Source organism: Mesoplodon bidens (assembly GCF_964165515.1).
Source record: "Mesoplodon bidens genome assembly, chromosome: 3".
In the NCBI taxonomy this organism is placed as follows: Eukaryota; Metazoa; Chordata; class Mammalia; order Artiodactyla; family Ziphiidae; genus Mesoplodon; species Mesoplodon bidens.
This window is the reverse complement of record NC_138178.1, coordinates 117,764,042-117,787,133: the sequence shown is the minus strand read 5'-3', so window position 1 is coordinate 117,787,133 and position 23,092 is coordinate 117,764,042. Positions and strand designations below refer to the sequence as shown.

General features: G+C 39.2%; 1 protein-coding gene across 2 annotated transcripts in view; it reads right to left on the bottom strand.

Annotated features, from left to right (window-relative positions):
* The window catches only part of LOC308614410 (uncharacterized protein), a 228,008-nt gene that overhangs the window by 143,642 nt on the left and 61,274 nt on the right, over positions 1-23,092 (bottom strand). For both annotated transcript variants that reach the window (XR_014015385.1, XM_081228833.1), the window contains exon 3: positions 16,614-16,816. Coding sequence is in view for 1 of the 2 variants with exons in the window: in XM_081228833.1 (XP_081084959.1) it covers positions 16,614-16,695 (82 nt within the window). In the remaining variant the exon portion in view is untranslated. The remainder of the gene's footprint in view (positions 1-16,613; positions 16,817-23,092) is intronic.

The window sequence follows — 23,092 nt, the reverse complement described above, 5'->3', positions numbered from 1 at the left end:
ATTGTGATGCCATTTGGCCCCTGAGGTTGTGAGCATTTCATTTCCTAACTTCTGCCTTTTCCTGTTCTATTTGGGCAACACTAGTGTCCTACATCACAAAAAGGAAAGCTCTGTTCAGAAAACTATCTTTTCAGAAAAAAAAATCTGTATTCATTTAGGATCACAAAAAAATTTTTGTTTTATCTCTTGAGTAAGATAAAATGCTTCTTTTGAGATACATTTTTGGCGGCCTTTGAAATTGTGTGTGATGTGTGATAGGGGGGTGGGGCATGGAGCACTGTATTAACATATTCACTGTAATCAGGAAAATACATCACTAACCCCATATTTGTTTCTAACAACTCTGGCTAACAAATTCTTACCTCTCTTCAGAAAAAGTGCCTGTTAGACCTTACATGGAGCTTTCAGGCCAGAAGATAGAACTAAAGATGGAATAGGGTATGGAATAAGAGCTAAGCCAGTGATGAAGGCGCAGACCTGAGAATCAGGAATTCTCTGTCCAGACTCTACCATTAACAAGCCATGGAATCCCAGGCAAGACTGTGAATCAGTCCAACCAAAATCTCTTTCAGCTCTCTGGGGGTGGAACGCTGCTGTAGAAACACAGACTTCCAACTGGCAATATTACAAAACACTCAGTGTCCATCCCTAGCCAAGCCCTCACCAGTGTTCAGTAATATTATACTACTGTAGAGAGAGAAAAATTTAAGAGTTCAAATTAAAAGAGTAACAGAGACAGACGGGTTATAAAAGTGAAAGGAATGTCAAAGAGGAGCTTGGTCAAAGAACATGGTCTTCACTACTCTGATGTGTGAAGCTCACAGTCTTCTGCCATCGATCCTGATATCTATTGCATTCCTGGTGGAGATCTCAACCTGAGGGGCTCCATGGACACGCATCATATGGCTGTGCATCCCCTGAAACTGTATGGAGAATTAGGGGCTTATGTGTCTTCTCCTGGGAAGATGGATCATTGCTTCCTTAAGTTTTCCATAGAGATTCATGACCAAAATTATTTTTATATACTACATAAAGAAAGGCAAGTGACATTATCCACACCAGCATGAAGATGGTCTATTTATCTTTGAATCTACAGTTCTGTGCATGATATACCTCAAAAAAGTTTCATGAAAGAATGAATGGCTTAATGAATGGAAGAACAAATGCACAAACTCCTTTTGGGAATAAGTTGCTGGAAACTGAGACACACCCTGCCTGCCTCAAGGAGCACAGCTAATCAGAAGCCTCGATTCCTCAAATGAGCTGTGATCTCTGCTTCCCCATGGCAATTTGTGAACAAAATCCCACTGCTTTCCTTTCGACTAGATATAGTGCTTGGCATTATTGTTCATGGTCAATTAGTTTCAATGGAAAAATGAAATCCATCATAATATTCATTTTTCTAATGGAAAAGTAAGAAGCAATCTTCTCTGAAATAGGGATGCATGATAAAGAACTTACTGGAATAGAATTGAAAAGGAGAGCACTATTCTTGGGCCACCATATTAGGGTTATAGGAGCCAGTACCAAGCTAGAGATACTTGTCCATCAGGCCACAAGCCAAAATCTTTGGGTTTCAAGTCTGCCCATTAATTTGAGAGGTCATTAAACTACTTTGGCTCTTACTCATAACCCAAGAATACAGGTGTCTTTGGTTTATTTACTGCACTTGTTCTCACTCTGGTCTCATTCCAACCAAGAGCTGTCTTTTTCATGTTCCCATTGCTGACATTCTGTTACCCTGACCATTTTCCAGGCAGGCCCCACTGATAGAGCTCTCAAAGCTGCCTTGTACAAAAGTCTGCCTCTTCATGTTCTTCAAAAAGTATTGATGCTTATTTTGCATAGAAGAGCCAAGCGTCTGCCTCCATCTTCCTACCCCCAACACAAGACGGCTGTTGGAGTCCCATTCAGGAGCCAGGAAGGTTCCTGCTGCTTCTGTGAGTATGTCATGAGACTTGTGCTGCAGGACAGTGTGTAGAATCTACAAAGTACTTTGACTTCTGCTTCTCCTCTGTATACACCATCTTTAAAAATTCAAAGTTCTGTCTTCCAGGGCAGTGTGCCTAAAAGATTGACCTTGGGCAGGAGTGTTCCCTCACTCCAACTGAATTGAGACAGGCCCAAAGGCTACAGATCTTTGAGGGTTCAATTGTGGCCAAAAATCATAGGTTCTAGCTATGGGACTCACACCAGACTTTCATGGGCCCGATGAAAGGTACTTTAGCTATCTCTGTGACATTCAAGGACACTCACTTCATATAGGCTAAGGTATTAGAGTGGTGTATCTCCGCTCAGTCTAGCTCACCTTACCTTGCCCTAGATCATTCAACAGCTGCCTATTGAGTACTTATTTTTTATTCCTATATTATGTTAAGCATTAGGAATAAAAGTCCCTATCCCAAGGATTTTACAGTTTAACAAGACAATGAGATAATTGTGGTTAAAAAAAAGTCTATTACAATGAAGTGTGTTCTATTAGTTAATATTGTTCTTTAAAAGATTGGCCATTGTCATTAAGCAGGAGAAATAAATGAGGCAAAAATAAAAAGGAAAATGCAAAATTATCATTATTTGAAAATCATATGGTTACATAACCATAAACCCAAGAGAGACAACTAAAAAGCTATTAGACACAATGAGATAATTCAGCAAAATCTCTGGTTATAAAATTAATGTCCCCAAATCAATTGCTGTCTTGTATACAAATAATTACTGCTGAGAAAATACAATGAAAAGATAAAATAGTTAAAATAAATATAAGAAGTATATTGTATCTATGTAAAAAAATAACTTTTAAAATTCTACTAACAGATACAATGCAAGATGAATAAATAAAAAGACACCTGTTCATAGAAAAACAAAATAAATATTACCAACATCAGTTATTCTTAAAATAATGTATATCATTAATGCATTACTATTTGTAAAGTACTAGTTTTCTTAGTAACTCACTACACTATGAAACCTACATTAAAAAGTTGGTACTGGCACAGGAGTACACTAACAGATCAACAGAACAAATTTAAGAGTTCAGAAATAGATCATATATTTTTTTAATTTAGTATACAAAAAGTAAAATTTTTTATATCAGTGGGGAAAAGATAGATTTATCCAAAAAAATGGTCTGGCATTTCGGCAAAACCAAAAATGGATGGCTAATTCAGTCCTTCAACCAAAATAAATTCAAGATGAATCAATAATGTAAAGAAGAAAAAACTAAAACTAATAGATAATAAAAGCCAAGATAGAAAAGAAAATCTCACAGAGATCCACGGGGACAAGTACAATATGTGGACATGGGTTAGTGGGGAGCTGGAAGTGAGGGGTGAAAGAATGGGTAAGACAAGGCAGAGATACGTCATGCCCTATTAAGAAGCAACAAATTAACAGAATAAAATAATAAGTCACTAAAAATGTACTAGAAGTTTCAGCTACAACATGCAAAAAGCTTAGAATTCTTTACCCCATCCTTACAACAAGAAAAAGCTGAAGAAACTGAAAACTAATAACTTTTCTTAAACCCATGAAAGAACTGAGTTTGCAGGGGAAACAACCACTCCCAAATCTGAAGAAATGGGCAAATCCAGGGAGTGACAGTCAAAATCTGCCTATCTATAGAAGAAACCACTGGAGCTATAAACTTGTAAGAACACTTAAATGGTAACCTTGAATAATGAGAAAAATGTCCTGGTGTCTCTGGTAGGAGGAAAAGAAGAGGAATCCTTGTGGAATACATCCAGAGTCTTCTATATAGCAAAGGCCTACTCTCCAGAACAAAAGACTCTACCAGAGCTTGTTTCCGAGCCCTGGGACTCCAGCCCTCAAAGCCTTTCTGTCTCATCTAGGGGAGGTGTGGGAGAGAGGAGAAGCTATTAAAAAAAAACTCTTGTGAGGATCTCAGGCCATAGACACAGGCCCACAAAATATCACACACACCAGGGAGACTCCAGTGTGATACCAGTGGATTATAGCTGAAAAAACTTCAAGACACAGATCCTCTTGGAGGAGAAGGACTTAGGGAAACCCAAAGTCAAGAGGGGAGATAAGAGCAGGGCACCCAAGTCAAGAGGGGAGATAAGAGGAATTTAAGGTGTCTGGCACCTTTATCAAGAGCAAATACAGCCCAACTGCATATTAACATAAATCATCACAGTGAAGGCTTATTTCCCCAGTTCCTATTATCCAATACAACATGTACAGCTTCCAACAAAAAATTCCAAGGCACACCAAAAGGCAAGAAGAAATAGTCTAAGGAGAGAAAGAAAGTGTCAGAAACAGATATGACACTGATCTCCTAAAGAAAACAGAAGCAGAGGGAATATTCCTTAATTCATTCTATGAGGTTAGCATTACTTTAATACCAAAAGCAGAGAAAGATGGTACAAGAAACAAAAGCTGCAGTCCATTATTTCTCATGAATATAGATGTAAAAATCCTCAACAAAATTTTACCAAATTGAATCTGACAATGTTTAAAAAGAATTATACACCATGACCAACTGGTATTTATTCCAAGTAGGCAAAGCTGGTTCAACACTTGAAAATGCATCAATATAATCCACCAAATCAACAGACTACAGAATAAAAATCATATTATTATGCCAATTGACACAGAAAAGCATTTGATAAAATCCAACCCATTCATAATAAAAAAAAATTTTTTTCAGCCAACTAGGAATGAAGGAGAACTTCCCCAATTTGATAACATCTACAAAAAACATAAAGTTAACATAATATTTAATGGTGAAATAAATACTGATCACTTGCTCCTCAACACTAAAAACAAGATAAGGATTTCTCTCTCACCACTCAAATTCAATGTTATACAATAAGTACTAGCTAGTGGAATAAAACAAGAAAAAGAAATAAAAGGTGTACAGATTGAAACTGTCTCTATTCACGATGACAAGATATACTATGTAGAAAATCTCAAAGAATGATCAAAAAACTTCTGGAACTAATAAGTATAGCAAATCACAGGATATGAAGTTAATGCACAAAAGTCAATTACTTTCCTATATACATGCCAGCAATAAACAACTGGAATTTGAAACTAATAAGACAATACCATTTAAAGTAGCATCCTCCCAAAATGAAATACTTAGGTTTAAATCTAACAAAATATGTAGAGGACCTGTATACAGAAAACAATAAAACAGTAATTGTTTAAAAATGAAAGCATATCTAAATAAATGGAGCAATATTCCATGTTCATGGATTTGAAAACTCAATATTGTTAATTAGGGTGTCAATTCTTCCAAACTTGATCTACAGATATAATGCAATCCCAATCAAAATACCAGCAAACTATTTTGTAGATGTCAACAAACTGATTCTAAAGTTTATATGGAAAGGCAAAAGACCTAGAACAACCAACACAGTACCAAAGAAAGAAGAGGAGAAGGAGGAACAGGAGGAGGAGGGGAAGAGATGCAGGAGGAGGAAGAGGAGAAAGAGAAAAAGGAGAGGGAGAGGAAGAAGGAGAAGAGGAAGAACCATGTTGGAGGACTAACCTTACTCTATTTCAAGACTTATTTTAAGGTCACAGTAATCAAAATAGCATCATCTCAGCGAAAGAATACATAGCACAATGGAACAGAATAAAGAGCCCAGACTAGACCTACACAAATATAGTCAACTGAACTTGGACAAAGGAACAAAGACAATTCAATTGAAAAAGAACAGTCTTTCAATAAATGGTGCCAGAACAACTGGATGTCCCTATGCAAAAAATAAATAAACCTAGACAGAGATCTTACATTTTACATAAAAATTAACTCAAAATGTATAATAAAACTAAATGTAAGATGCAAAACTATAAAACTTCTTCAGAAAAACATAGGAGAAACTGCACAATGTTAGGTTTGGTGATAAGTTTCTTAACACAACACCAATAGCATGATCCACAAAAGAAAAAATTGATAAATTGGGCTTTGTTAAAATTAAAAGCTGCATTCTCTAAGAAAGACACTCTTAAGAGAATGAAAAGGCAAACCACAGACAAGGAGAAAATATTTGCAAAACATGTATTTGATTAAAGATTTGTATCCAAAATATACAAAGACCTCTTAAAAGCCAACAAAAAAGCAAACACCTCAATGAAAAAAATGGGCAAAAGATCTGAACATCTCCCCAAAGAAAATATACAGATGGCAAGTAAGTATATGAAAAGACTCTCAACATCATCTGTCATTAGGCAATTTCAAATTAAAACAACAATATGATACCACTAAACACATATTAGAATGACTAAAACCAAAAGCTGACAATACCAAGGACTGGTGAGGATATGGAGCAACAGGACCTCTCATTCATTGTTTATGGGAATGAAAAATGGTACAGCCACTTTGGAAGACACTTTGGCAGAGAGTTCAGCAGTTTCTCACAAAACTAAATGCAGCCCTACCATACAATTCAGCAATTGCACTTCTAAGTATTTTCCCAACTGATTTGAAAGCTTTACGTCCATGCAAAAATGCATGTGAAAGTTTATAGAAGCTTTATTCATAATCAACAAGAACTGGAAGCAACCAAGATGCCTTCCATAAGCATAGATAAACAAACTGGTATATACATCAAATGGAATGTTATTCAGCAATAAAAAGAAAAGAGTTATCAAGTCACAAAAAGACATAGATGAATTTTAAATGCATATTGATAAGTGAAAAAAGCCAGTCTAAAAAAAGCTATATACTGTATGATTCCAATCATATGACAGCCTGAAGAAGGTAAAATTATAGAAATGGTAAATAGATGAGTCGTTGCCAAGGACTCAGGGGGAGGAGATGATTATACAGGTATAGCACAAAGGATTACTTTTTAGGGTGGTAGAACTATTTTGTGTGATACTGTAATGGTGAATGCAAAATATTAAGCATTTGACAAAACCCATAGAACTTTATAGCAAAAAGAGCAAACTTCAAGGTACGCAAAATTTTAAAAAATCAATCTAGGAGGTGGTAGGATCACAACAGAGAATGCAGGATGTGGCAAAAGAATCTAAATGTCTTATAAATATATGAAATACCCTCACTGACGTAGGTAGGGGAATAGGTTGGCAACCTAAGTAACTCTGGCAATGAATGGAGTCTGTAAGAGTAAAGGCAATAGGAACTGGACATAGCAGTGTAATAAAGTTGTTTCTCTTTGGATTATGGGTTAACACTTCTGAAAGCACTGTATGTGTATGCCAGAAGTGAAAATTTAAGTAAATGGATGACAGATGGGGGGAGTGGGACCTTAGAGATAAGGAAGGGAAGAAAACTAGAATGATCCATGAAATAATAGAGTTGGAAACATCAGTATGAACTCACTGGATCAGCTTTATCATATAGATACAGCTGGTTACATATCCAAGTATTTTTAGATAGGTGTATATACATAGGTTAGAACACACACACATATCTCCTGTTCTTTCAGCTGAGAGAGCCCAGTAGGAGCACAATCAGTGCCCAGATCTTGCTTTTAAATACCATTCTTCAGAAAAAAACAGGGCTCCTGGGAGAAATGGCTGATTCTAGGACTGGGGCAGGAAATACACAAGATGAGCCTGGAGCATCCTATAGTATCAGAAAGTAAGGAGGTGCTTTAAAAAAGCCTAATAATAAATAACAATGATGTAGGTATGTCAAAGGGATCTAGGAACCAAATGAAAGAGCTCCCAATGGAACTTTGAGCAACAAAGCTGGAAAAATTTGAGCAACAAAATTAATAAAGTAATATTAGGTTATAACTTAAAATATAAAATATATACACATGAGCACTCATGAATCCATGCTGATGTAAGTGATTGAATGAGTAATTAAGTTGGGGAGAACAGACAACTTTCCCCAGCAGAAGAATTCCAAATAATTTGTGCAGATATGCCACAGTCAAGGAGGTGGAGCCTAAAACCCCACCCCTTAAGTGTGGACTGTGAATATTGACTTCCTTCTTCCCTTCCTTTCCACAGTATATGGAAAGGGGGGAAAAGAGTAACTTTATAGAAGAATATGGGAGGGAGAGCTCGGGGAAGATGGCGGAAGAGTAAGACGCGGAGATCACCTTCCTCCCCACAGTTACATCAGAAATACATCTACAGGTGGAACAACTCCTACAGAACAACCACTGAACGCTGGCAGAAGACCTCAAACCTCCCAAAAGGCAAGAAACTCTCCACGTACCTGGGTAGGGCAAAAGAAAAAAGAATAAACAGAGACAAAAGAATAGGGATGGGACCTGCACCAGTGGGAGGGAGCTGTGAAGGAGGGAAGGTTTCCACACACTAGGAAGCCCCTTCGCGGGCGGAGACTGTGGGTGGTGGAGGGGGGAGCTTCGGGGCCGCGGAGGAGAGCACAGCCACAGGGGTGCGCAACGCAAAGCGGACAGATTCCCACACAGACAGTCGGTGCCGACCGGCACTTACCAGGCCGAGAGGCTTGTCTGCTCACACGCCGGGGTGGGCAGGGCTGGGAGCTGAGGCTCCGGCTGCGGAGGTGGGATCCCAGGGAGAGGACTGGCGGCGTGAACACAGCCTGTGGGGGTTGGTGCACCACAGCTGGCCGGGAGGGAGTCCGGGGAAAAGTCTGGACCTGTCGAAGAGGCAGGAGACGTTTTCTTCCCTCTTTGTTTCCTGGTGCACGAGGAGAGGGATTGAGAGCGCTGCTTGAAGGAGCTCCGGAGACGGGCGCGAGCCACGGCTATCAGCGCGGACCCCAGAGACGGGCATGAGACGCTAGGGCCGCTGTTGCCGCCACCAAGAGGCCTGTGTGCAAGCACAGGTCACTATCCACACCGCCCCTCCTGGGAGCCTGTGCAGCCCGCCACTGCCAGGGTCCCGGGATACAGGGACAACTTCCCCAGGAGAACGCACGGCACGCCTGAGGCTGGTGCAACGTCACGCCGGCCTCTGCCGCCGCAGGCTCGCCCCGCCTCCGTAACCCTCCCTCCCCTGGGCCTGAGTGAGCCAGAGCCCCCGAATCAGCAGCTCCTTTAACCCCGCCCTATCTGAGCGAAGAACAGACGCCCTCCGGCGACCTACACGCAGACGCGGGGCCAAATACAAAGCTGAGACCCGGGAGCTGTGCGAAAAAACAAGAGAAAGGAAAATCTCTCCCAGCAGCCTCAGGTGCAGCGGATTAAATCTCCACAATAAACTTGATGTACCCTGAATCTGTGGAATACCTGAATAGACAACGAATCATCCCAAACTGAGGAGGTGGACTTTGAGAGCAAGATTTACTATTTTTTCCCTTTTTCCTCTTTTTGTGAGTGTGTATGTGTATGCTTCTGTGTGAGACTTTGTCTGTATAGCTTTGCTTTCATCATTTGTCCTAGGGTTCTGTCCGTCCGTTTTTTGTTGTTGTTGTTGTTGGTTTACTTTAAAAGATATTTTTCTCTTAATAATTATTTTTATTTTTTATTTTAATAACTTTATTTTACCTTACTTCATTTTATTTTATCCTTTCTTCCTTTCTTTCTTCCTTCCTTCCTTTCTTCCTTCCTCCCTCCCTCCCTCCCTCCTTCTCTCTCTCTCTCTCTCTCTCTCTTTCTTTCTACTTTTTCTCCGTCTTACTCTGAGCCCTGTGGATTAAAGGCTCTCGGTGCTACAGCCAGGAGTCAGTGCTGTGCCTCTGAGGTGGGAGAGTCAACTTCAGGACACTGGTCCACAAGAGACCTCCCAGTTCCACGTAATATCAAACGGCAAAAATATCGCAGAGATCTGCATCTCAACACCAACACCCAGCTTCACTCAACAACCAGCAAGCTACAGTGCTGGACACCCTATGCCAAACAACTAGCAAGACAGGAACACAAACTCACACATTAGAAAAGAGGCTGCCTAAAATCATAATAAGGACAGAGACACCCCAAAACACACCACCAGACGTGGACCAGCCCACCAGAAAGACAAGATCCAGCCTCATCCACCAAAACACAGGAACTAGTCCCCTCCACCAGGAAGCCTACACAACCCACTGAACCAACCTTAGCCACTGGGGACAGACACCAAAAACAATGGGAATTACGAACCTGCAGCCTGTAAAAATAAGACCCCAAACACAGTAAGATAAGCAACATGAGAAGACAGAAAAACACACAGCAGATGAAGGAGCAAGAAAAAAATAGGAAAGAGGCAGACTACATGAAAAAGAATTCAGAATAATGATAGTAAAGATGATCCAACATCTTGGAAATAGAATAGAGAAAAGAGAGAAAATGCAAGAAACATTTAACAAGGACCTAGAAGACCTAATGAGGAAACAAGCAATGATGAACAACACAATAAGTGAAATTAAAAATACTCTAGAAGGGATCAATAGCAGAATAACTGAGGCAGAAGAACGGATAAGTGACCTGGAAGATAAAATAGTGGAAATAACTACTGCAGAGCAAAATAAAGAAAAAAGAATGAAAAGAGCTGAGGACAGTCTCAGAGACCTTTGGGACAACATTGAACGCACCAACATTCGAATTATAGGGGTCCCAGAAGAAGAGAAAAAGAAAGGGACTGAGAAAATATTTGAAGAGATTATAGTTGAAAACTTCCCTAATATGGGAAAGGAAATAGCTAATCAAGTCCAGGAAACACAGAGAGTCCCTTACAGGATAAATCCAAGGAGAAACATACCAACACACATATTAATCAAACTGCCAAAAATTAAATACAAAGAAAATATATTAAAAGCAGCAAGGGAAAAACAACAAATAACACACAAGGGAATCCCCATCAGGTTAACAGCTGATCTCTCAGCAGAAACTCTGAAAGCCAGAGGGACTGGCAGGACATATTTAAAGTGATGAAGGAGAAAAACCTACAACGAAGATTACTCTACCCAGCAAGGATCTCATTCAGATTTGATGGAGAAATTAAAACTTTACAGACAAGCAAAAGCTGAGAGAGTTCAGCACCACCAAACCAGCTTTACAACAAATACTAAAGGAACTTCTCTAGGCAAGAAACACAAGAGAAGGAAAAGACCTACAAAAACAAACCCAAAACAATTAAGAAAATGGGAATAGGAACATACATATCGCTAATTACCTTAAATGTAAATGGATTGAATGCTCCCACCAAAAGACACAGACTGGCTGAATGGATACAAAAACAAGACCCATATATATGCTGTCTACAAGAGATCCACTTCAGACCTAGGGACACATACAGACTGAAAGTGAGGGGATGGAAAAAGATATTCCATGCAAATGGAACCCAAAAGAAAGCAGGGGTAGCAATTCTCATATCAGACAAAATAGACTTTAAAATAAAGGCTATTACAAGAGACAAAGAAGGACACTACATAATGATCAAGGGATCGATCCAAGAAGAAGATATAACAATTGTAAATATTTATGCACCCAACCTAGGAGCACCTCAATACATAAGCCAAAAACTAACAGCCATAAAAGGGGAAAACGACAATAACACATTCATAGTAGGGGACTTTAACACCCCAATTTCACCAATGGACAGATCATCCAAAATGAAAATAAATAAGGAAACACAAGCTTTAAATGATACATTAAACAAGATGGACTTAATTGATATTTATAGGACATTCCATCCAAAAACAACAGAACACACATTTTTCTCAAGTGTTCATGGAACATTCTCCAGGATAGATCATATCTTGGGTCACAAATCAAGCCTTGGTAAATTTAAGAAAATTGAAATTGTATCAAGTATCTTTTCCGACCACAACGCTGAGACTAGATATCAATTCCAGGAAAAGATCTGTAAAAAGACAAACACATAGAGGCTAACCAATACACTACTTAATAACCAAGTGATCACTGAAGAAATCAAAGAGGAAATTAAAAAATACCTAGAAACAAATGACAGTGGAGAAACGATGACCCAAAACTTATGGGATGCAGCAAAAGCAGTTCTAAGAGAGAAGTTTATAGCATTAGAATCCTACAGGATTCATCTCAACAGGAAACATCTCAAATAAACAACCTAACCTTACACCTAAAGCAATTAGAGAAAGAAGAACAAAAAAAACTCAAAGTTAGCAGAAGGAAAGAAATCATAAAAATCAGATCAGAAATAAATGAAAAAGAAATGAAGGAAACGATAGCAAAGATCAATAAAACTAAAAGCTGGTTCTTTGAGAAGATAAACAAAATTGATAAACCATTATCCAGACTCATCAAGAAAAAAAGGGAGAAGACTCAAATCAATAGAATTAGAAATGAAAAAGGAGAAGTAACAACTGACACTGCAGAAATACAAAGGATCAAGCTTGTAGAGTTACTACAAGCAACTCTATGCCAATAGAATGGACAACCTGGAAGAAATGGACAAATTCTTAGAAATGCACAACCTGCCGAGACTGAATCAGGAAGAAATAGAAAATATGAACAGACCAATCACAAGCACTGAAATTGAAACTGTGATAAAAAATCTTCCAACAAACAAAAGCCCAGGACCAGATGGCTTCACAGGCAAATTCTATCAAACATTTAGAGAAGAGCTAACACCTATCCTTCTCAAACTCTTCCAAAATATAGCAGAGGGAGGAACACTCCCAAACTCATTCTACAAGGCCACCGTCACCCTGATACCAAAACCAGACAAGGGTGTCACAAAGAAAGAAAACTACAGGCCAATATCACTGATGAACATAGATGCAAAAATCCTCAACAGAATACTAGCAAACAGAATCCAACAGCACATTAAAAGGATCATACACCATGATCAAGTGGGGTTTATTCCAGGAATGCAAGGATTCTTCAATACATGGAAATCAATCAACGTGATACACCATATTAACAAACTGAAGGAGAAAAACCATATGATCATCTCAATAGATGCAGAGAAAGCTTTCGACAAAATTCAATACCCATTTATGATAAAAAAGCCTGCAGAAAGTAGGCAAAGAGGGAACTTTCCTCAACATAATAAAGGCCATATATGACAAACCCACAGCCAACATCGTCCTCAATGGTGAAAAAATGAAACCATTTCCCCGAAGATCAGGAACAAGACAAGGTTGCCCACTCTCACCACTCTTATACAACATAGTTTTGGAAGTGTTAGCCACAGCAATCAGAGAAGAGGAGGAAATAAAAGGAATCCAAATCGGAAAAGAAGAAGTAAAGCTGGCACTGTTTGCAGATGACATGATACTATACATAGAGAATCCTAAAGATGCTACCAGAACACTACTAGAGCTAATCAATGAATTTGGTAAAGCAGCAGGATACAAAATTAATGCATAGAAATCTCTGGCATTCCTATACAGTAATGATGAAAAATCTGAAAGTGAATTTAAGAAAACACTCCCATTTACCATTGCAGCAAAAAGGATAAAATATCTAGGAATAAACCTACCTAAGGAGACAAAAGACCTGTATGCAGAAAATTATAAGACACTGATGAAAGAAATTAAAGATGATATAAATAGATGGAGAGATATACCATGTTCTTGAATTGGAAGAATCAGTATTGTGAATATGACTCTACTATCCAAAGCAATCTACAGATTCAATGCAATCCCTGTCAAGCTACCACTGGCATTTTTCACAGAACTAGAACAAAATATTTCACAATTTGTATGGAAACACAAAAGACCCCGAATAGCCAAAGCAATCTTGAGAACGAAAAATGGAGCTGGAGGAATCAGGCTCCCTGACTTCAGTCTATACTACAAAGCTACAGTAATCAATACAATATGGTACTGGCACAAAAACAGAAATATAGATCAATGGAACAGGATAGAAAGCCCAGGGATAAACCCACACACATATGGTCACTTTATCTTTGATAAAGGAGGCAGGAATGTACAGTGGAGAAAGGACAGCCTCTTCAATAAGTGGTGCTGGGAAAACTGGACAGGGACATGTAAAAGTATGAACACTCCCTAACACAATACACAAAAGTAAGCTCAAAATGGATTAAAGACCTAAATGTAAGGCCAGACGCTATAAAACTCTTAGAGGAAAGCATACGCAGAACACACTATGACATAAATCACAGCAAGATCCTTTTGGACCCACCTCCTAGAGAAATGGAAATAAAAACAAAAATAAACAAATGGGACCTAATGAAACTTAAAAGCTTTTGCACAGCAAAGGAAACCATAAACGAGACCAAAAGACAACCCTCAGAATGGGAGAAAATATTTGAAAATGAAGCAACTGACAAAGGATTAATCTCCAAAATTTACAAGCAGCTCATGCAGCTCAATAACAAGAAAACCAACAACCCAATCCAAAAATGGGCAGAAGACCTAAATAGACATTTCTCCAAAGAAGATATACAGGTTGCCAACAAACACATGAAAGAATGCTCAACATCATTAATCATCAGAGAAATGCAAATCAAAACTACAATGAGATATCATCTCACACCGGTCAGAATGGCCATCATCAAAAAATCTAGAAACAATAAAGGCTGGTGAGGGTGTGGAGAAAAGGGAACACTCTTGCACTGCTGGTGGGAATGTGAATTGGTCCAGCCTCTATGGAGAACAGTATGGAGGTTCCTTAAAAAACTAAAAATAGAGCTACCATATGACCCAGCAATCCCACTACTGGGCATATACCCTGAGAAAACCATAATTCAGAAAGCGTCATGTACCAAAATGTTCATTGTAGCTCTATTTATAATAGCCAGTAGATGGAAGCAACCTAAGTGTCCATCATCACATGAATGGATAAAGAAGATGTGGCACATATATAAAATGGAATATTACTCAGCCATAAAAAGAAACGAAATTGAGCTATTTGTAATGAGGTGGATGGACGTAGAGTCTGGCATACAGAGTGAAGTAAGTCAGAAAGAGAAAGACAAATACCGTATGCTAACACATATATATGGAATCTAAGAGAAAAACAAAAAATGTCATGAAGAACCTAGAGGTTAAGATGGGAATAAAGACACAGACATCCTAGAGAATGGACTTGAGGATATGGGAAGGGGGAAGGGTAAGCTGTGACAAAGTGAGAGAGTGGCATGGACATATATACACTACCAAACGTAAAATAGATAGCTAGTGCAAGCAGCCGCATAGCACAGGGAGATAGCTCAGTGCTTCGTGACCACCTAGAGGGGTGGGATAGGGAAGGTGGGAGGGAGGGAGACGCAAGAGGGAAGAGATATGGGAACATATGTATAACTGATTCACTTTGTTATAAAGCAGAAACTAACACACCATTGTAAAGCAATTATACTCCAATAAAGATGTAAAAAAAAAAGAGTAACTTTATGGCATGAGAAATCTGAATACACAAGGAAATTTCTAAAATTCATTTTAAAAAGCCATAGCTGGTTATGGTTTTTTTCCCACACATACTTTTTTCTGGATATAAAGATCACCTTTCATATCTTCAAAAAGTACAGAATATCTGTGCACTTCTAAAAAGGTTTTTCTAATGAAAGAAACAAAATATGCGAAACACAGCAACCTCTCCCACTGTCCCCACATTCTCTTAATACCCAAGCACACCCACAGAACAGTTGTAAACCCTAAAAGAAATGATCAACACCATGTGTCTCTAGATTCACCACTGAGTACTGAACTGGAAGGACAAAATTAATCTGGTCAAGGAAGAAATGCAATAAATATAAATCCGTTCCTTGCTTAAAAGAAAAGAATATTTTCATTTTAATACTTATCCAACCATTATTTAAAGAAAGTAAATTAAATTAGAAGGATTGGATTCCTTGAGCTTTTCTGCCTAGAAAATACATAATTTATTCAGCAATTTATAAAATGAAAATCTTAATGGATTAAAATATTCAGAATTGTGTATTTATCTTGGGAAACAGAATGCCCAGAAAAAGTTAGCAAATATGTATCACTGCCTGTGCTTTTCCTTTGTTGGATCAGTTATACTCTTAAGATGAAATTTTCCATGAATTTTTATGACTTCCTATGGACAGACACACTGTTTAGTGTTGAAACTGTTACCCAGGTGGAATTTTAGTACATTCTGTCTCTATCTAGGGAATGACTCAAACTGAGCCAGAAATCCAAACATAATGGAAGGAAAGATACTAAGAGATACTAAAAGAGGTCAGGCAGTAATATTATCTTTCATATCCTGCAGATTCTGTTTTCAGAGTTCTAGCTCCCTATTGAGTCCAGTGCCCTCAGACTAAAATATAAAGCCCACTTAGAGAAAGGTACTATAGTAGTAGTAGTAGTAATAGTTACTTTAGCTGATATTTCTTGAATACTTAGTATATGCCAGGCAATGCTGTAATCTTCAGCTGATAACATCCCTGAAGATTGTTATCGTCCCCATTTCACATCTTGGGAATGGAGAAGCAAAGAGATTAAGAGATTGACCTAAATTCACACAGCTAGTGAGTGACCGAGCCAGGATCTGAAACCGGCAGCCCAGCTCCAGGACCCCACTACCTACCTGTCAAAGCACTGTGGTCATCAGACCTGAATCTGGCTTCTCATTCTGCCACTCTCTATTTAACCAAGCAGAGCTCCTCCAACGTGGCTCTTCAATGAGTCTATCACTGTCTACCCCTCAGGCTCTGATGGGAATTTGAGGAGATCAGGTAGGTGCCTTGCCACAGATTCAGGTCAATGGGAGGCATTTGATTACACTTAGACAGGCACAGAGATACAAAGATGCTTAAGACAGGTCTCCTGTCCTTGAGGAGCTCACCTTTGGGAGGAGAAGGGGACCTGTATTCCTTCACTGAGGACAGATGGAATTGTGTCCGTATCTCTTCCACAACTGTGTGCATCTTGGATCCGTTGCTTTGTTTTATGACTTCCTCACGAAGTGAAATGCAACTCTGGATCACTGACCTCCAGGCTTGTTCTTCTGCCTCTTGCCAACTGCACAGTTGGTAACAGCCTCCTAATCTGGTGAAAATATATTATGATTATGCAGTGCTTTAGGAAGACAAAAGATGGTGAGCATCAAGACAGTAGGGCTCATCAGCTGCGGATCTCAGGCTTAATGGTGTTACACAATGTTAAAAACAAGACAGTCAGGCCCAAAATGGAACCATTTATGCTAAGCCCCACATCAACAAACTGAGATTTACATTAATTACAGTTTTGGCTCTATCAGAAATGGAATCATAAACCAATCAGTCAGGAATCACCTGATAGCACTGGTTAGTAATCTGCCTGATAGACCCCTGCCATCCCCTAAAGGAAAGTAAACTTGAAATAACCAGCACACTTTATGGCTTAGTATAACTTCCTTGTGCCTGCTCCCTTCTGCCTATAAAAGTCTTTCATTTTGTACCGTTCCTCAGAGGTCCTTTCTACTTGCTAGATTGGATGTTGCTTGATTCTAATGAAATAAACTCTTAAAAGTTTTAATATGCCTCAGCTTATCTTTTAACAACAGGAAATCTTATGATGCCACACAATGGGGAATCCATTCCCAATAAGGACTCTCAGAAAGGATTTTAAAATGTCCTTCTCAGCATTAGAAAACCTGAACACCAACTGTGACTGCAAGAGAGCTGGCCTCCATAAAGGTACACAAATACAGAACAGTGAGGATACAGAAGAGCTCAACATCATTAAAACAAGAACAAGAATTGTGCAGAACATACTGAAGCAAATAAAATTTTCCATCTAAGTTAATTGTTATTACAAAAGGCAGTAGTAATTCATCTTTGATATCCTTTAGATTCTATTTGCAGAGTTCTAGCCCCCTCCCATTTATTAAGCCCAGTGTATTCATACTAAAGTATAAAACCCACACTTAGAAAAAAGCAGTGTAGCAATAATTATAGTAATGGTTATTTAAATGATATTGTTAAGCACTTAGTATGTGCCAGGTAATACTGTAAGCCCATTTAAGCTGATAACAGCCCTATGAGATAAGTAGTATTATTATCATTCTCATTTTACATCTTAGGAGTGACAACACAGAGGAATCTAGTACATAAACTACATACAGTAAGGCAGGGCCTTTGAAAGAGATTTCAGTGATTTGATACAGTTTTATAAGGAGGAGCAAAGAGACTTTCAAAGAGAATCACTCGGTGAGCATTCATTTTTTCTTTTGTCTGGGTAGCATGGATCAGAAGAGAAACCCACAATGTTAAAGGAAGGATACCATGGTTAGTTAGTAAAAATACAATCGTTTTAGGGAATTCCCTTGCTGTCCAGTGGTTAGGACTCTGTGCTTTCACTGCCGAGGGCCCGGGTTCAACCCCTGATCAGGGAACTAAGATCCCACGAGCCGCGGGCATGACCCCCAAAATAAAAAGTACAATAGTCTTGCACAGTTAGCAAGACTTTAGGGGGAAACAATGCAATAAAAAAGGAGGAGACCACAAAGCATTTGTGGTCCTGGGCTCTTGGGCTGAAAGGAGGCTAATAAAATGGACAGAGAATTCAGTGAAGCTGAAATTAGACAGTGGCACCTTGTCTTGTGCTAACGTTAAAATCTGAAGATACAGATGCAAATGAAGTAATCAGAAATCAAGGCAGAGTCTCAAATGCCACTTTGGCAAAAGACCAGGACATCAGTTGGGAAAGCTTCTGCTGAACACAAAGTATAGGATCATAGGGGGATAGTGGAGGTGTGCAAATAAATAGGATTGGGCAGGGCAGGTATATTCAGAACCTCATAGGTAGTGCAGACTGTTGTTTTCTGAATAGGTCAAAACCAGTGTGAATAAATGTGGAATGATAGTAAATATATATGTTGGTCTCTGCCTCTGTTCCTGACACAGAACTCCTAAGGCTGTTATAATTTCCTGAGGGATAGGAAGGTCTGACATGGAGCCCCTAAATCCCTTGGAATTTCCTCGGTAATAGAAATTGCTTTTGTTCTAACAGTGACCCTTTGTGGGCTCTTGGATGGGGGCTGATTACCTGAAAGCCCAAGCCACGATATCAAGGCAGCTGAAGAGCTGTCATCCAAGTGGTTTTGCAGGTGATGTCAGGGTGTGGAGGACATGTAACGAGGCCATAAGAGTCTCTCCTGGCCATGCCAAAATAACATGGTGTAGTATTGAAGAGGGTTTAGACTCTTACATCTGCTGGAGGGAGCTCAAGCCAGTGAAGTTTATGATAACTACTGTTGCTTTAACTTTACTTATGCCTTTAGAATTATGATGTCTGAAAAGCTTTAAACTATATATTTGGAAGGATGTGTACCAAAATGATAATAACGGCTGTTTTTGGATGATAGGAATTATGAATAACTTATTTTCTTCCTTTATCCTTTTTAATTCCCCCAAATGTCCTATAATTAAATTATATATTATAATATGATTTGCAAACAAACACACAATGTCATTTAAAAAAAAAAAAGAAAAGATACTCTTGGGGCTTCAGTCAGTGCCATTCAAACACACCCAAAAGATGGTAAGCCTTCTCAAGAAATAATCTCACAACTTCAAGTTCAGAGTATAACAAAGAAAACCTAAGAACTTGGAGACCCAAGAGTGGGAGGACAATTCTTCCCAGGAAAATCTACTTCTCTTCATTTATCACCAAAATCATCAGCAACATCAGCAAACATCATCTCAGACGTCCAAAAAGCAAAGAAATTGGAACTAATTGTATTGAATTCAAGGCTTTGAAAAATTTTTACATATGTAAAATATAATACACAGTCCATTTGATGTGCTGTCTATGGTTTGAATTACTGTAAATGTGTAGACATAGATAGCTACACATAGGGATGTAAATACAAAACATACACATATACATGAAGTATACATAGGCTTAGATGTACGTATACATTTATCAGAGATCTCAGAATCATACTTGAGACCCACTCTTATATTTTCCAGTATATCCTCTTTAGTTACTTAACTCAAACTTAACACATCCCCCAAATTTTCAGAATCCTAATCTTAAATTTCAGGAAGGAATTATCGAACAGTCCAGTCACTAGACAATTTTCACTTCATTTCTTTTTATGTCTGTTATGTATTCATAATAGAACAGGTGGTGTGCAGAGTTCAGGAAGATTTAAGAGAAAGAAGATAAGTTTTATTTAAAACACCAAAGAGATTTACAGCCAAATAAATAGCTGAAGGAAAATTATTAAATATACTGCATATTATATTTAGCAATTTAGATAATAAATTTAAGGTAGTTAAATTTCCTACTTTGAAAAATCTACAATTTTAAAATACATCAGCAAATGATATTTAATAATAAAATTTTATTTGCAAATGAATTTTGTGAAGCACACATTATATTAAAAATCAGGGCTTCCCTGGTGGCACAGTGGTTGAGAGTCCGCCTGCCGATGCAGGGAACACAGGTTTGTGCCCCAGTCCGGGAAGATCCCACATGCCCCGGAGCAGCTGGGCCCGTGAGCCATGGCCGCTGAGCCTGCGCCTCCGGAGCCTGTGCTCCGCAACGGGAGAGGCCACAACAGTGAGAGGCCCACGTACCAAAAAAAAAAAAAAAAAAAAAAAAAAATCACCTATTATCTTATAGCTTAATACAAAATGCATTAGTGTTGATCTCTGTTTATATTATTTATGATATAGCTATAGATTAATCCATAATTCATAAGGAAAAGTAGTCCCAGTCAATATCAATAACTAAAACTTTTCTACAATTCCTAAAATATATATTTATGGATTATACAACACAGATATTTATTTAAATAAAATACCCTCAAAATATGCTATTCATCTCAAGTTCAATTGTATATCACATATAAATAAAGAATGGATTTTAGGCACAAGTTTTCTACACAATAATCTTACTACAGTCACAGGACAAAGAAAAACCCAGGACAACTACATTTCACAACTCTGGGGCACACTCACACAGCAACCATGGACAAATGTCACATGAAAATTTTTATAGAGGTGGTCAGTAATTGTTTTCTGAAGGATAAAACAGAATAACATCCTCTAGTTTAACCTCTGTAGATACTGTTTTCCCCTCTTCCCATCACTGACTGCTTATTTTGTGTCTCATTAGCTAATTGACCATTTTCTCTGGTACTTAATAAGATTCCACTCTGTTTCTGGCAAAGCATTTGTGCTAATAATTTCTGGCTCAAATTCTTTCTATAGCCTCATATGAATGATGACTTGTTGCTTTGCTAAGAGCTCATTTGCTGGATTGTGATTTTGGTTCAAGAAGAATTAACATTTTGCAAAACAGATGGTGGATAATAATTCACCACACCTTGAAAATTTCAATGCTGCTGCTGCTGGAAGGAAAGCCAGGTTCATTTGACAGGTGTTCCACTGCACTCGCTATTGTTTGAGGTAATATAAAACTTCCCTCTCCTGTATGCCTTGAATTTTTTGCAAAATTTGTAATACCCAAAATGCTTTCTGAGTTGGGGACAGCATCTTCCTGTAGGGCAAGTCTTTCTGTGTGAATCCAAAAAAAAAAAGGCAATCTCTGGTCCTGTCCATCACTTCTTTGGTGAGAGAGAAAATTACATAATTTTTGCTAACTTTAAAAATACTCTTTGCCAAATCAAATCCAGGGCTTAAAACTACATTTCTAAAGCATGCATTCTGACTCAGCAACTAAGAATAAGACTGAAAATTTTCTTTTTTAAAAAGATCAACTAGGGGGCCTCCCTGGTGGCGCAGTGGTTGAGAGTCTGCCTGCGGATGCAGGGGATACGGGTTCGTGCCCCGGTCTGGGAGGATCCCATATGCAGCGGAGCGGCTGGGCCCGTGAGCCATGGCCGCTGGGCCTGCGCGTCCGGAGCCTGTGCTCCGCAACGGGAGAGGCCACAACAGTGAGAGGCCCGCATACCGCAAAAAAAGAAAAAAAAAAAAAAAAAAAAAAAAGATCAACTAGGGCTTCCCTGGTGGCGCAGTGGTTGAGAGTCTGCCTGCCGATGCAGGGGGACACGGGTTCATGCCCCGGTCTGGGAGGATCCCACATGCCGCAGAGTGGCTGGGCCCGTGAGCCATGGCCGCTGAGCCTGCGCGTCCGGAGCCTGTGCTCCACAACGGGAGAGGCCACACAGTGAGAGGCTCGCGTACCGCAAAAAAAAAAAAAAGATCAACTAAACAGGCTTCCACAGCTATACAGTTGTTTACAAATTCACATACTCAAAGGAGTTACACTACTATGCTTTAAGCAGACTCAGGGTAGGTGGAAATTTGACCTCAATGTTACCTTTTGAGGATCTATTCTCTCCTGGGCACTGTGCGCAGCCCATGATGAAGAGGCACATCTAGGAGGAAAACTTCCTCCAGAATGATGCAGAAAAAGTGACAGGCTAGAAGGGTCCAGCATTATCAAAGAAAGAGGCTTAAGACTACATACAATTTGATTTGTTTTTATGCTTAAAAAGTCCTTCCCCGGGCTTCCCTGGTGGCGCAGTAGTTGAGAGTCCGCCTGCCAATACAGGTGACACGGGTCCGTGCCCCGGTCCGGGAAGATCCCACATGCCGCGGAGCAGCTGGGCCCGTGAGCCATGGCCGCTGAGCCTGAGCGTCCGGAGGCTGTGCTCCACGATGGGAGAGGCCACAACAGTGAGAGACCCGCGTACTGCACAAAAAAAAAAGTCCTTCCCATTGTGATTTTGGAATTCAACTATGAAGATTAAGAGGTGAACCTCGCAGAGGTAAAAAGCAAACTCTAAGAATGCAAACCATGTACTCTAAGGACATATACAGGAACAAAATTCTTGAAGCAAATAAAGGAGCATCCGTGGCAAAAAGCCAGGTATTTATCCTCCAACTCCCCTCCTCCAGGGGGGTATTCTGAGGGGTGTTCTACACTGTACCCCAGAGCTTGCAATACAATTAAATCCCAGTGGTAAATTGATCGACTCACCTTATACTTGCTTCCTTCTCTTGCCTATCTCATGTCCCCACTCCCTTGTCAGTCCTTCCTTGGATCTGAGGAAACACAACCTAAGATGATATGTGTGTCCGTGAGTCCCTCTGAACTATAAAAACACCCTATTTCTCCATTTTCTACTGTGATAGGCAGTGAAGAATAAGAAGCAGTAAAAAACTCAGTCTGAGAATATAAAAGGGCTCTAGTCCTCCTGAAAAGGGGCTATTTAGTATAGATGGAGGTCAACTTCATCCATACTATGTATTAGTTTTCTAGGGCTACAATAACAAATAACCACAAACTTAGTGGCTTAAAACAACAGAACTGTATTTGCTCACTGTTCTGAAACATGGATGTCTAAGACGCTCCCTCTGAAGCCTC